Genomic DNA, 12,405 nt, shown 5'->3' with positions numbered 1-12,405 from the left:
GCATTTAGTAAAACAGCACATTTGACAAGAATGCTGTTTAATTAAAACTTTCTTAATAGACTTTGAAGGGACGACTTTCCTTGAAACTGAGCAGGGAAAACCATTTGCGCCCGTGTTCAGACATTTAAGGCTACAGTACATTATCAGTGATCTGGCTTCTGCAAGGATCATTGAGCAGGATTCTCTGGTACCTGCAGGTAAGAAAACCTGATGTGTTTTGTGATTTACAGTCATGTTTTTCTGATTGTAGCATTTCATACTTGCATAGGGAAGAACAGTAAAGAAACCAGGAAGTCATCTTTGATCCCATAAGGTATGTATCTTTATGCTCAGGAGATGAACATGTGAATAATCTCCCTGTACTCACGTCTCATACTGATTTCTCTTATTATATTTCAGTAGTAGAGTACCTGCCACAATATTTAAGTTACAACATGGTGTTTGGTTTTGTTTTCTGTATGACTCAGCTCTGCCTCAAGCTGCATGCTAGGCCCTCCTGATTCTCCTTCTCACGTGCCGCTGTGAGGGGTCTGAGCCACACTCTTGGCTCTGGGATGACAGCCTGGCACAGGAGTTTTGATGTTTTTTAAAAATTATAGGTGCTTTTTCTGTTAGTTTTCCTTAAATTTGCTTAGTTTCTGATTTTTCTTATTCTGAATTCTTAAACATGTTAGATTAAATTCATCTGATTAATATAATTCAAATTTCTCAAACAAGTACTAATTTATTTTTATAAATCTGTTGTATTCGTGACAAGTTGCATTTAGTAGTATATACTAAATGCATTAGTGCATTTGCCTAGCATGTTCAAAACCCTGGGCTTGATGCAAAGTACACCAAAAAGAAAGCCTATAGTAGTTTTAGTGTGTGGTAAACACCAGGCAGTAATTGTTATTAGATATTATGTAAATTAGATGCCAAAGGACTTGTGCCCTTCCAGTCAAACTTCGGTTGAAGCTCTCTAAAAGATTTATTTTAATTATGTATAGGATGTGTCTGTGCATTTGAGGGGGGGGCTATGTGTCCGTGGGCACTGTGCTCTCCAGAGCTGAAATCCCAGGCGGGTGATTATGAGCATCTGATTGGCCAGGGACCCAAACTTGGCTTCTCTGGAATAGCAGCAGCAGGTGCTCTTACACAGAGCTGACTCCCCAGTCCCTTCTTTAAGGATTTAAAGTTTGGAAAAAAACAATCTGTTTTTTGTGTCTCTGAAAGGCAAAATTCTATTAACATCTGGAGTTTAAAGAATTTTATTTGGTATAAAAATTTTTTTTTAATTCTGGCCATATTTCAGAGTTGGTTTTTTTTCTTCGTGATTTGAAATAATACGATATGAGAAGACTTGAAACAAATTAATTCCATCATATTTATATATAGACAATTTTCTGTGTATTTAAATTTTTCAGCTTAAAAAGCAAAATAGAAGTTAAAATTAAATGTCACACTTTTGTAAAGAGACAGAAAGTACTACATGGCTCACGTTATAGACACAGATTTGTTGGTATATGCTCTCAGAAGGAAACTGAAGACCAGAGATGTAAGGCATAGGCAGAGCTCTTCAGTGCTGTTCATTCACAGAGCCTTAGGCTCCACCCTCGGCCCAGACGTCAGGGCAGGGCAAGGGCTGTCTTCATTTTTAGGCACTGTTGAGGTTCATTAGTTCATGAAATTAGATTTGTCCTAGGTCATCTCATCAGATGTCTTATTCCACATCTTCCCTTACTCCTTCTCTGCTCGCGTCCCTCTTACCACCATGCCTTTCTGGCCTTGGTTTGTTTGGTTTGGTTCTTTTTCTTTCTGGAGTCAGAGTCAACAAAATCTCAAAGTCTTCTCTCTCTTTTGTGCATTTATTTTACTGCACTGAAAGATACTCTAAGCCGGGCTATGGTGGCGCACGCCTTTAATCCTAGCACTTGGGAGGCAGAGGCAGGTGGATTTCTGAGTTCAAGGCCAGCCTGGTCTACAGTGTGAGTTCCAGGACAGCCAGGGCTACACAGAGAAACCCTATCTCGGGGGGAAAAAAAAACAAAACCAAAAAACCAAAAAAAAAAAAAAAAAAAAATACCCAAACAAACAAAAAAACATACTCTAAAGAGAACCTTACCTTTCATCCCACTGATCTAAATGAAGAGGCCAAGACTGTCCCAGTGTTGGCCCCATGTCCTTTCCATTACTGCTGTGGCCTAACCCTTGATCTGTCCTCCATGTCATAGGATTTGGATGTCTGACTCACCCTCTTCCTTCCCCAGTCAGCTTACATATATACCTGCCTTCTCATTATTTGACCTCAGTGCTGGGCACACTTATCTTTGCAGCTATGGAAATGCCATTAACCTTGTCCAGGAGACGTGCTCAGCATCAGAAGTCTGGTGTGCCGTGACTGTCCTCACTGCTACACAGAGCCACGTTCCCTTTGCACAGTCCCATCCTTTCAGCCCTCTCTCTCCTCTCCTCTGGTCTTTGGAACCTCTCCTGTCTTCTCAACTCCTGGCACTTAGATTTCACATAGATGCTAACAAGTGACACACAGTTGCCCTTCACTGGTAAAGTCTAAACCAGTGAGACCTTTGTCCCACACCATTGCCTGTGCACTCCTGCTGCAGAGGTCTCGACAGCCTGACAGATGGCTATTTTTCCCCAGGATGAAGTGTTGTGACAAGAACTTAATAAGTGAAAAATCCATTACGTTTCCCAGAACAGAACTTTATTAAACACTGAAAACAGCCAGGGTGGTGCACTCCTTGGAGGCAAAGGCGAGTCTGTGAGTTCAAGGCCACCCTGGTCTACAGAGAGTTCCAGGACAAAAACCCTGTCTCAAACAAAGAAACACAAAGCAAAACTAAAAACACTCTTAGGAGTGATGTTCACAAATGGAAATCTGTGTGAGCTGTGAGGAGACACTGGAAGTGCTAGCATAGGCTTTTTGTTTTCTCTTTTGGAAAGGTCATTCTTAAGTCTGAGAGAAAGCTCAAAGGCCTTTACCATGGTAAAGAGCTGAAAGTCACATTGTTACAGCGTGTTTATAAAGCAAACAACCTGCTTTGTAAATTGCTGCTTTAAATACAAATTTAGAAATAAGCTTTGTCAACTAGTTATCAATTGATGTCTATGTTTTAGAATGGCTGGCGTCAGTGTATAAACAGCAGTGGCTGGCTATGCTCCGGGCTGAACAAGACAGTGAAGTGGGGTGAGTACACTACATTATAGTACTGGTTGGGTAGTGTGGGGCTTGAACCTACGGCCTAGTGTGTGCTAGGCTGAGTCCTCTGCCAGAGTCTCCAATCCAAGATAAATAAGTAAACTTGCTAAGGATGTTTCTATTTATATTTATTATAAATTACATGTATATTGTATTTAGTGGAGCCACTTAGGAATAGCTAACAAAACAGGAAAGAGGACTGGAGGGAAAAGCTGCAAAATACTGGACAGTTTCCAGAAAGCCTGTGAGCAAGCGTGAACCCTGGGACTGACTGGGAGACTTTGCAGGCGGAGCCTCTGCATACAGAAAGCTGCAGCTGCAGCTTCCCTCAGAATTCTGCCTGTTGGCCTGGAGCTGCAGGCAGAGCCTGAAGCACTGCTGCTGTCAGGCATGCTGCAGGCATGATTCCATCCGGGCAGTGTTTTCACCTCACCTGATTGGCAGGACTTTTTAAACTAATACTTTTAGAAGGTATGGTTTTTATATTTCTGCATGATAAAGCTCATTTTCATAATGTGGTATGTTGGAATATTATGATTAATACATATATTACACTTATAACTGCACAAAAGAAGCTTAAGAAAAGGGCTTGCATTTGTTTGTTTTCCCTGCTCTCTTTTAACTAATTTTTACACACGAAAGAATTCCCTGAAAATAATAGCCTGGTTGCAAGTTTCTCTCCACATAGCAAATATATGAAAGTGTCCCAGAAATTCACAAGACTTTTTTTTTTCCTTTGGATTTGGTTTGGTGTTTTGAGATCAGGTGTCTCAGCAAGTTGATGGTACCTCATGCCTTTAATCCCAGCACTTGGGAGGCAGAGGTAGGTGGATTTTTATGTCTGTGAGTTTGAGGCCAGCCTGGTCTATAGAATGAGTTCAGGACAGTCAGGGCTATACAGAGAAACCCTATCTCGAGCTCTCCTCCCCACAAAGAAAGGACAGACAGACAAATTGGGTCTCTTTATCTAGCTCTGGCTAAAGATTGGCCTCAATTTCACAGTCAAAGAACCAGAAATGAGTCAGTTGTTTAGTGGAAATCAGATCTGAAGTGCCGGCCTCGGGTAGTTGATGGTGACACTGGGGCGCTGAGTATTGGCTTTGAGTTTAGGATGTTCTTTGTGAGGGTTTTTTTCCTTTTCTACTTTGTCAATTCTCACTTAGCTGAGAGACAACTTGTGAAAGTGTCTTGTTTGCTTGTCGTGGGGAGTGTGTGTGCCAGCTGGGGCACAGCTGAGGGTCAGCTACTGACCTGTCTACAGGATGTCCTAGCCTTAGCACTGCAGTGACAGTGAGGAGGGCATAGCCATGCCTTCCCGCCCAGCATGTGCTCTAGTTGCAGGGCTGCAAAGTGTAAGGACTTTGTTTCCGACCCTGTAAAGCTTCCTTCCAGTCCTTCTCCCAGACTGAAGAAAATATTTGTTTTTTGTTTTTTTGTTTTTTGGATTTGGTTTTCTCGAGACAGGGTTTCTCTCTGTAGCCCTGGCTGTCCTGGAACTCACTCTGTAGACCAGGCTGGCCTTGAACTCAGAAATCCTCCTGTCTCTGCCTCCCAGAGTGCTGGGACTACAGGCATGCGCCACCACCCACCGCCCCAGCTAGGATTATTTTTCTAAAACAGAAATGTCGCTTCTGCCTGAAGGCAAAAAAGACAATCCCATCTGATGGTATTGAGTCGTTCTTCCCATATACAGAAGCTTGATAATGAGATGTTTGCCTCATATGCCTGCAAAATGTCGTACTAAAAAGTTGATTAGTCACTGGATGCATGACTGGGAACTCAGAGGAACTAATGAGCAAGGCCTCTGGAAGCCTTCAGCCGCCTACCCCAGATGTCTCTCCTGCCATCTCATGTTCCCCTTAGCTCAGCTGACCAAATCCTGGAATACAGACTGTGCTGCATGTATTCCTTTCCTGCAAAGAACACAGTCTACCTAACCCGAACAGGCACCCACTGAGGCGCCAGGAGCACTTGTCCCGTGGGGTCCCAGCCTCCCCTGAGCACACGGTACTATCTTCTCTGTGCTTCTGCCCACACCTCTTCCCACAGGTCTCAGCTACTGTGTCTAGCTTCCATTAACCCGCGCTCTCAAATACTAAGGCAGGACTTGTTTGCATTACTCGTTCTCTGTCGTATCTTCAGTTTCATGAGTAGAAAATTTAAGGGACCACCTGGAGGAAAATAGAAAAAACTATATGGATTTTTCCCATGAAACATTGGTCTTAAAGACTTACTTGCCATGAAAAGCAGTTTGCATTTGAAGTCAGTGACACCAAAGACTCTATGCTGAGCTGGCTGTGCTGGTACAGCCTGTGATCAAAGCACCCCAAAGGCTGGAGCAGCAGGGAGTATAAGTTAGAGGCTAGCCTGGGCTACACTATGAGACCTTGTATGAGGAAGTGACACCAAACTATGTCTCATAGAAATAATAGATTTAGTAGTTATGTTTTTCAACTATTATATTTCTCTGGTAGACAAAATTTCTCATAGATATTTTTTCTCTCTTTTCTGGTTTGACCGACCTTCATGAAAGTAATCTAGAAGTCAAATCAGTGAGATCTTGACATTTAGGTCTGATTTAATGAGTGTATCCTTTTTCCTTTGTCAGTGCTGAGTGTGAATATAGGGTCTGGTGCTTGCAAGGTGAGCCCTTAGTCACTGAGCTTCACCGAGGGCCTAACAGATTCCTTTTTCCCATCAGCGAGTGCTGTCTGGCCAATAGAAAGACTTTTCATTCTTTTAAACTCAGTTTTCTTTTGTTTTTTTTTCAATTACTGGCTGCCTATTTTCTGGGTTTTTTGTTTTTTTGTTTTCTTTGGTTTTTTTGGATTTGGTTTTTTTGAGACAGGGTTTCTTTGTATAGCCCTGGCTGTCCTAGAGCTCATTCTGTAGACCAGACTGGCCTCGAACTCAGAAATCCGCCTGCCTCTGCCTCCCAGAGTGCTGGGATTACAGGCGTGCGCCTCCACCACCCGGCTAGTTGCCTATTTTCTATGAAAGTTCATGGCTCTTGTATCATTTTAGGCCTCAAGAAATCAATAAAGAAGAACTTGAGGGAAATAGCATGAGGTGTGGTCGAAAACTTGCCAAAGATGGTGAGGTAAGCCTGGCTCTGGTCTGTATGGCCTCAGCTTGCTGAGGATTCTCCCATGATCTTTACTTTCATGTGTTTGCAAATTTTCCTAGTAATCTATTTAAAAGTGGGCTTGCTGTGGTACACATGCTATCTCAGAAGTCAATAATTGCATGTTCTTTTTAAAGTAGTTTAAGCGTAGAGAGCAGATGTCCGGGGCTCCTGATTTCTAGACTGTGTGTATGGAGCAGGCATGGCTTGAGAAGACCTTGTTTATCTTCTCTGCAGCTTGCTGTCCTGAATAAGGGTAGGGCCATGCTGCTCAGTAGTTCCTCAGTCTTGCTTTAGACCTTGGCTTTAGAGTCCAGATGAGAGGCTTGAGACGGTCCTTCTGCAATACAAAGTTGAGATAGATTGTGTAGGAGGTGTTGCATAGTCTAATGAGGTTCTGTTTGACAGTTACCCTAAAACAAAGTGTCTGTCCCCTTAGAATGCTCACCACACCAAAGAACTGCCTTTGTTCCTTACATGGAGCACATGTGCAGGTGCGGAAGGGGAGGAAGGGCTGCTTCCCTGCTGCTGCAGAGACCTGCTCTCTGTTGTTTTAAGAGCTGGCCATGGCCGTTAAATTGACTGTGCAGCCTGCCTGTCCTCATTTCTGCCTCCAAGTCCCAGCTTCGTTTCTACCTTTTTTTCCCAAATTTACCTCCAGTTTGACTTTCAACGGTTCTTTCATGCCTGCCGTCAGGGTTGCAGTAGGACAGAGGACAGGTTGTCTTCTCCATCCTGCGTCTCATTGCTTCATCCCTCAGTGGACTGCAGCCCCTTTAAAGCAAATGCATCACCACCTGCCAGCTCTCCTGTCACTGTCACCTGCAGGGCTCCGTCTCTCCTCCTCACTACTCTTGTTCACAGGCCCAGCAGCTTCCAAATCCGCATCACCTTCAAAAATCTCCATCTCAAATATCCTGTTGCAGGCCCACTCTCTCTCCTCGCCCTCTCTTCTAGGGCTTGAACAAGGTTTCTACCCCACTGAGTCGCACAATCTGTTCTTCTTTTCCTCTTACCTTTTTTGTCAGCTCCCTAATTCTTCTTCACTAGTATTTTGTTCCATCTTAAACCCATTCCCTTGTGTAAACCATTCCCTTGTATATATTCAACTTCCTTTTCTTTTCAGTTTTGAATGCTGTCAGACTTAGCATCCCAGCCCAGCAAGTCCCAATTCCTATAGACTCTAAATGAGTATCTCAATTAGGCTGAAATTTGTTTAGAGGTCTACCTTAGTTAGGTTTTCTGTTGCTATGATAAACACCATGACTAAAAGCAACTTGGGGAGGAAAGGACTTATTATTGTTGTAGATTATTATTGATTGTAGTCCCGTCACTGAAGGAAGGTAGGGCAGGAACTCAAGCAGAGCTGAACTGATGCAAAGACCATGGAGGGTGCTGCTTACTGGCCTACTTCCCATGGCTTGCTCAGCCTGCCCTCTGATAGAACCCAGAACTACCAGCCCAGGGATGGCCCCACCCACAGCGGGGCTGTAACTTCCCACATCAGTCATTAACAAAAAAGGAAAAAGAAAAATTGCCTACAGGCCAATTTGGTGTGGGCATTTTCTCAATTGAGTTTCCTTCTCTAATGACTCTAGCTCATGTTAAGTTAATGTAAAACTAGCCAGAGCCAGGTCAGAGACAAGCACCTTGCCCGCTGGATTTTCCTTCAGCGCTGTAACCATGAACATCACCCGGTCTGTGCTGCTTCGTGGTAGGTCACCTATCTTTCTCCCTGTCTGAAGTGACTCTGCCTTCTGAGAAGTGTGAGGGCCACACTGCTCATCTGACACTGAGATGGTGCCTTGCCTTTCCCTGTGGTGAGTCTGCGCCCTCCTTCCAGCACTCTGCCAGCCTTGTGATAGAGCGCTGTGCTGAGCTGTCTGTCCTGTCTTTGTTCGCCATCATAGTTCCATCTCATTCGTTTGTTCAAGACAGAGTTTTTCTAGCCCTGGCTGCCCTTGTCCTGGAACTCACTCTGTAGACCAGGCTGGGCTCAAACTCAGAGATCCACCTGCCTGTGCCCCCCACCCCCGAGTGCTGGGATTAAATTTGTGTTTCTCAGTACCACTGGCATTGATTCTGGCATTTTAACACTGCAAAGCCTGCAGTGCCTCCCAGGCACCACACTGCCTTTCTGTGACCCCTACTCGCTCGGCCTGTAGCTGTGGCCTGTAGCTTATGGCTGCACATGCACTTCCAGGTCTTGCTCAGTATTTCTTCTGAGGCCCCTCCAGTCACTGTCAGCACCCCACTGGAACTGCTCTAGCTGCGTCACTAAAGACCCATGCGCAAGTGGAGTCGTGTTCTTGTTGCTCTTGGCAACAGTGACCTTTTTCACTTGCTCCCTGTTGGAGAGGGTTGTTGTTTTGGTTGTTGTTGTTTGGTTGGTTTGGTTTTCGTTTGTTCTATTTTGCTTCCAGTTGTCTTCTTGCTTCACTGGCCACTCCTTCTGAAGTCTTTCTCTCTTCCTTAGCAGTGCTGCTGTGACTGGGGTTCAGATCCTAGTCCCCGTCTGGGTGCTCTCGTGTATTCCCTTTACATTACAGCCTGTGTGCCCTTGACTCCCACTGTGCATCGTCCTCAGATACCTAGACATCACAGCTGGAGAGTCCTTCAGCTTTCTAGGACTCCCCCTCCGCCTGGCACAGAGTCTTCGTGTCTGTCATATTTGCTTCAAACTGCGTTTCTGTGGATACCTAGTTCTTTCCTTGGTATCCATGAGAAATCCCTCAACGGTCACTGTCAAAATGCATTTCATCATGTCGTATTGACGACACTCAGCCCAGGTCACCCTCTGTCCTGCCTGGGTTACTGGAGGATCCCAGAGTACATCATTTTCAAACACAGTAAACATACCAGTGTTCAGACTGATCCCAATTTCACTCTTACTCTTTGCATCGTGCCTCCCACACAACATCCAAGATAGTGTTTGAAAATATAAGTTAGATCATGTTGCCTCCTTTTCTCTTAGCCTCTCACACTCCCCCTTACCAGGGACTAGAGCCTTTAGGTGCCTGACTGCCTCTGGGAACCCATCTCCAGTTCCTGGGCTGGCTTGGCCTGGCCTGGCCTAGCCATAGAGCCCTTCTCAGCATCTCTGATAAGCCAAGCATGTTTTCACAGACAGAGCTTTGGACTTGTTATCTTCCCTCCGCACACAGATCCTCAGTCTGCTCATTGGCCCAACTGCCTCCCAAAAGCTCCTTGAGCTCCTCTACACATTGTTCACCAGGCTTGCTAGCTGCAAGTCCCCTGCTCTCTCCTCTCACTCTCCTGACCTCCATCCCCCACACACCCATCCCCTGTCTACCATGTAATTTGTATCTCAAGAATGTGATACAAATTCTACTGGGGCAAGTCTACTGACTGGTGTGCCTCCACTCCCTGGAATTGAGCTTGGTATATAACAGATGCTCAGTAATCAACGACTATGCAGTCACTGTTTGATCCAGGGTGTGCCTGCCTTCCCACACTGCCTTACTGCCCTCTCTGATTAACTGCTATCTTCAGTGGCTTCATGGAAGCGCTTTACAGAACTTCTGAGCCCAGTGTCCCTTGGGTATCTGGGACGGGCCTGCAGTGTAAAGGGGTACATGGGGTGGAGGTTGGGGAGTCAGGCCACAGAGGCCATCTCTCTGTTGCTGTCAGAGCCCTGTGAGAGCAGCAGCGACAGAGATGTTTACCCTTGACCTTTTAACTTATGACTTGCTGATGTGATGAACTAAGGCACACCTCTTATATCCCTTAGTACTGTTGGCGGTGGACAGGCTTTAATTTCGGCTTTGACCTCCTTGTGACTTACACCAATCGATACATCATCTTCAAGCGCAATACGCTGAACCAGCCATGTAGTGGATCTGTCAGCTTACAGCCTCGAAGGAGCATCGCATTTAGGTAGGATGGCACCCCCACTTCCTACACGCGGACCAGTGAGAAATGAGGTGACACCTTGACCACTAGTAAGATAGCTGTAGGGCTTGGTAAGATGGAGGATATGGGAAAGTACTGGGAGTTGAGAGAACGTCTTTGCTTGAAACATGTGCCAGTAAACAAGAACGGAAGGTCTTCAGGGTCAGGTAAGCAGCTAGAGCAGGAATGATGGACACTTTGATTCTGGGCTTGAAACTGTCAACGTGTTATATTCCTAGCAAATAAAATGTGCGGAGGGAGACGGTGTTCTTGGAAGGCACCTGCTGGCCGTGCTGTGTCCCGTCCTGAAAGCTAAGCTCACATTCGCTTCCTGGGTGCGATGCTCCGGACTGAGAGCAGCAAGTAGTTGAACGATGCTGTTGGCAAAAATCCACTCAAAGGGGCCACAATGGTGGTGACGCCTATAAACCCAGGGGACAGGCAGGAAGTGTCTGAGTTTGTGACCAGCCTTATAGACATGAGTGAGTTCCATGAGAACCAGAGCTACATAATGAGATTGTCTCCAAAACAGAACCTCAAAGGGATTTTAGGACAGACCTAGATGTTGACTCAGTTAGAAGATGATAGAAGGCCAAGGCTTTGCAATGTTTGATTTGGTATAGACTTCTTTGTTCTGATGCCAAATGCACGGGCATCAAGAGACTTGATCCAGATTGTAAGTGTGTGTGTGTCAGAGAACACCAGCGAAAAGGCAACTGCAGAACGGGAGAGCATTTGCAAGCCGACCATGGCCCTGAGAGGATTGGCATTCAGAGTCCACAGCCAATCGAATCTACAACAGAACTGCTAAGGTGTGGGGACAAAGGATTGTGGTTTCAGTGATGTTGAGACTAATTAGATAGTCCCAGCTAAAAAGGGTGGGGCAAGTGGAGAGATGGCTCCTTGGGCAGGTTCTCTTGAGAGGCCAGGTTCAGTTCAAAGGTGGCTTACAACATCCATAGCTCCAGTTCCAGAGGACCCAACTCAAGACCTCTTTTGACATTTGTAGGCACTAGGCATGCACATAGTACACTTACATAAAAGCAGGCAAAAAATAAACAAAATAAAAAAACCAACAACCTAGTCCTGGCCTAGAGAGATGGCTCAGTGGTTAAGGGCTCTGTCTGCTCTTCCAGAGATCCTGAGTTCAAATCCCAGCAACCACATGGTGGCCCACAACCATCTGTCATGAGATAGGATGCCCTCTTCTGGTGTGTCTGAAAATAGCTACAGTTTACTTATACAGGTACAGAAATACCTAGTACATACAAATTACATTTTTATTATTAAAAATATACAGATTAAAGTGGTCAGTGTTGGGTTCATAAAAAGAGAAAGAGGTTTAGAGAATGGTATACGGTGCTGTAGGGGAAGGGGGTGCCCCAGTGGGCGCATGCCCAGGCATCCCCACCCCCCCAGGGATCAGACACACGTAGACATGGTATAGAGTAGAGTTTATTCAGGGCAGAGGGAGTTAATGGGGTAGTGGAGGCAGAGAAAGGCACAGAGAGAGAGAGAATGAGAGAGAGAAAAGAGAGAGAGAGAGAGAGAGAGAGAGAGAGAGAGAGAGAGAGTGTGTGTGTGTAGAGAAGTAGAGGCCGGCCATGACCACGTGGAGAGAGGGGGAGGGGAGGAGAGCCCTAGAGGGGCAGACAGGTGAGAGTGCCAAGAGAAAAGAGAGAAGGGGGCCCAGCGCCCTCTTTTATAGGCCAGGCCTACCTGGCTGTTTGCAGGCAACTGGGGGCAGGGGCATATCTGGCTATTGCCAGGTGATTGTGGGGTAGAGCTTAGACAGAATCCTAACAGCCAACGCCATGCTAGAGTAGCTATGGAGTGTGCACAAGACTCTGGGGTTAGTCCAGCAAAACAATACACCAAAGAACATACATAAAATTTCTCCAAAGGGCTGAGAAGATGGCTCAGCCGACAGTGCTCGCTCACCAGGCAAGCATAAGGACCTGAGATCTCCACAGCAGCTAGGCTCCCAAGGAGCTGGGCTCAGCCTTGTGCACTGGGCGGCAACCTGAGGGCCCGTAGGGCCTGCTCTGCAGTCTGCTTAGCCAAATGGATAAGCCCCAGGGTCTCAGAAACTAAAGTGGAGAGTGATCGTACACCAGATGCATGTTCTCCAAAGAAGATGTGTGTCTAGTGAACAAAAAGATGATCAGCT

General features: G+C 45.7%; 1 protein-coding gene across 1 annotated transcript in view; it reads left to right on the top strand.

Annotated features, from left to right (window-relative positions):
* The window catches only part of Gmcl1 (germ cell-less 1, spermatogenesis associated), a 40,678-nt gene that overhangs the window by 20,766 nt on the left and 7,507 nt on the right, over positions 1-12,405 (top strand). The window contains exons 9-12 of the mRNA XM_052174222.1: positions 60-197; positions 3,118-3,187; positions 6,224-6,299; positions 10,075-10,220. Of these exons, the coding sequence (XP_052030182.1) occupies positions 60-197; positions 3,118-3,187; positions 6,224-6,299; positions 10,075-10,220 (430 nt within the window). The remainder of the gene's footprint in view (positions 1-59; positions 198-3,117; positions 3,188-6,223; positions 6,300-10,074; positions 10,221-12,405) is intronic.

Source organism: Apodemus sylvaticus, chromosome 2 (genome assembly GCF_947179515.1).
Source record: "Apodemus sylvaticus chromosome 2, mApoSyl1.1, whole genome shotgun sequence".
In the NCBI taxonomy this organism is placed as follows: Eukaryota; Metazoa; Chordata; class Mammalia; order Rodentia; family Muridae; genus Apodemus; species Apodemus sylvaticus.
The sequence above is the reverse complement of the archived record's forward strand: the minus strand, read 5'-3'. Positions and strand labels throughout refer to the sequence as shown.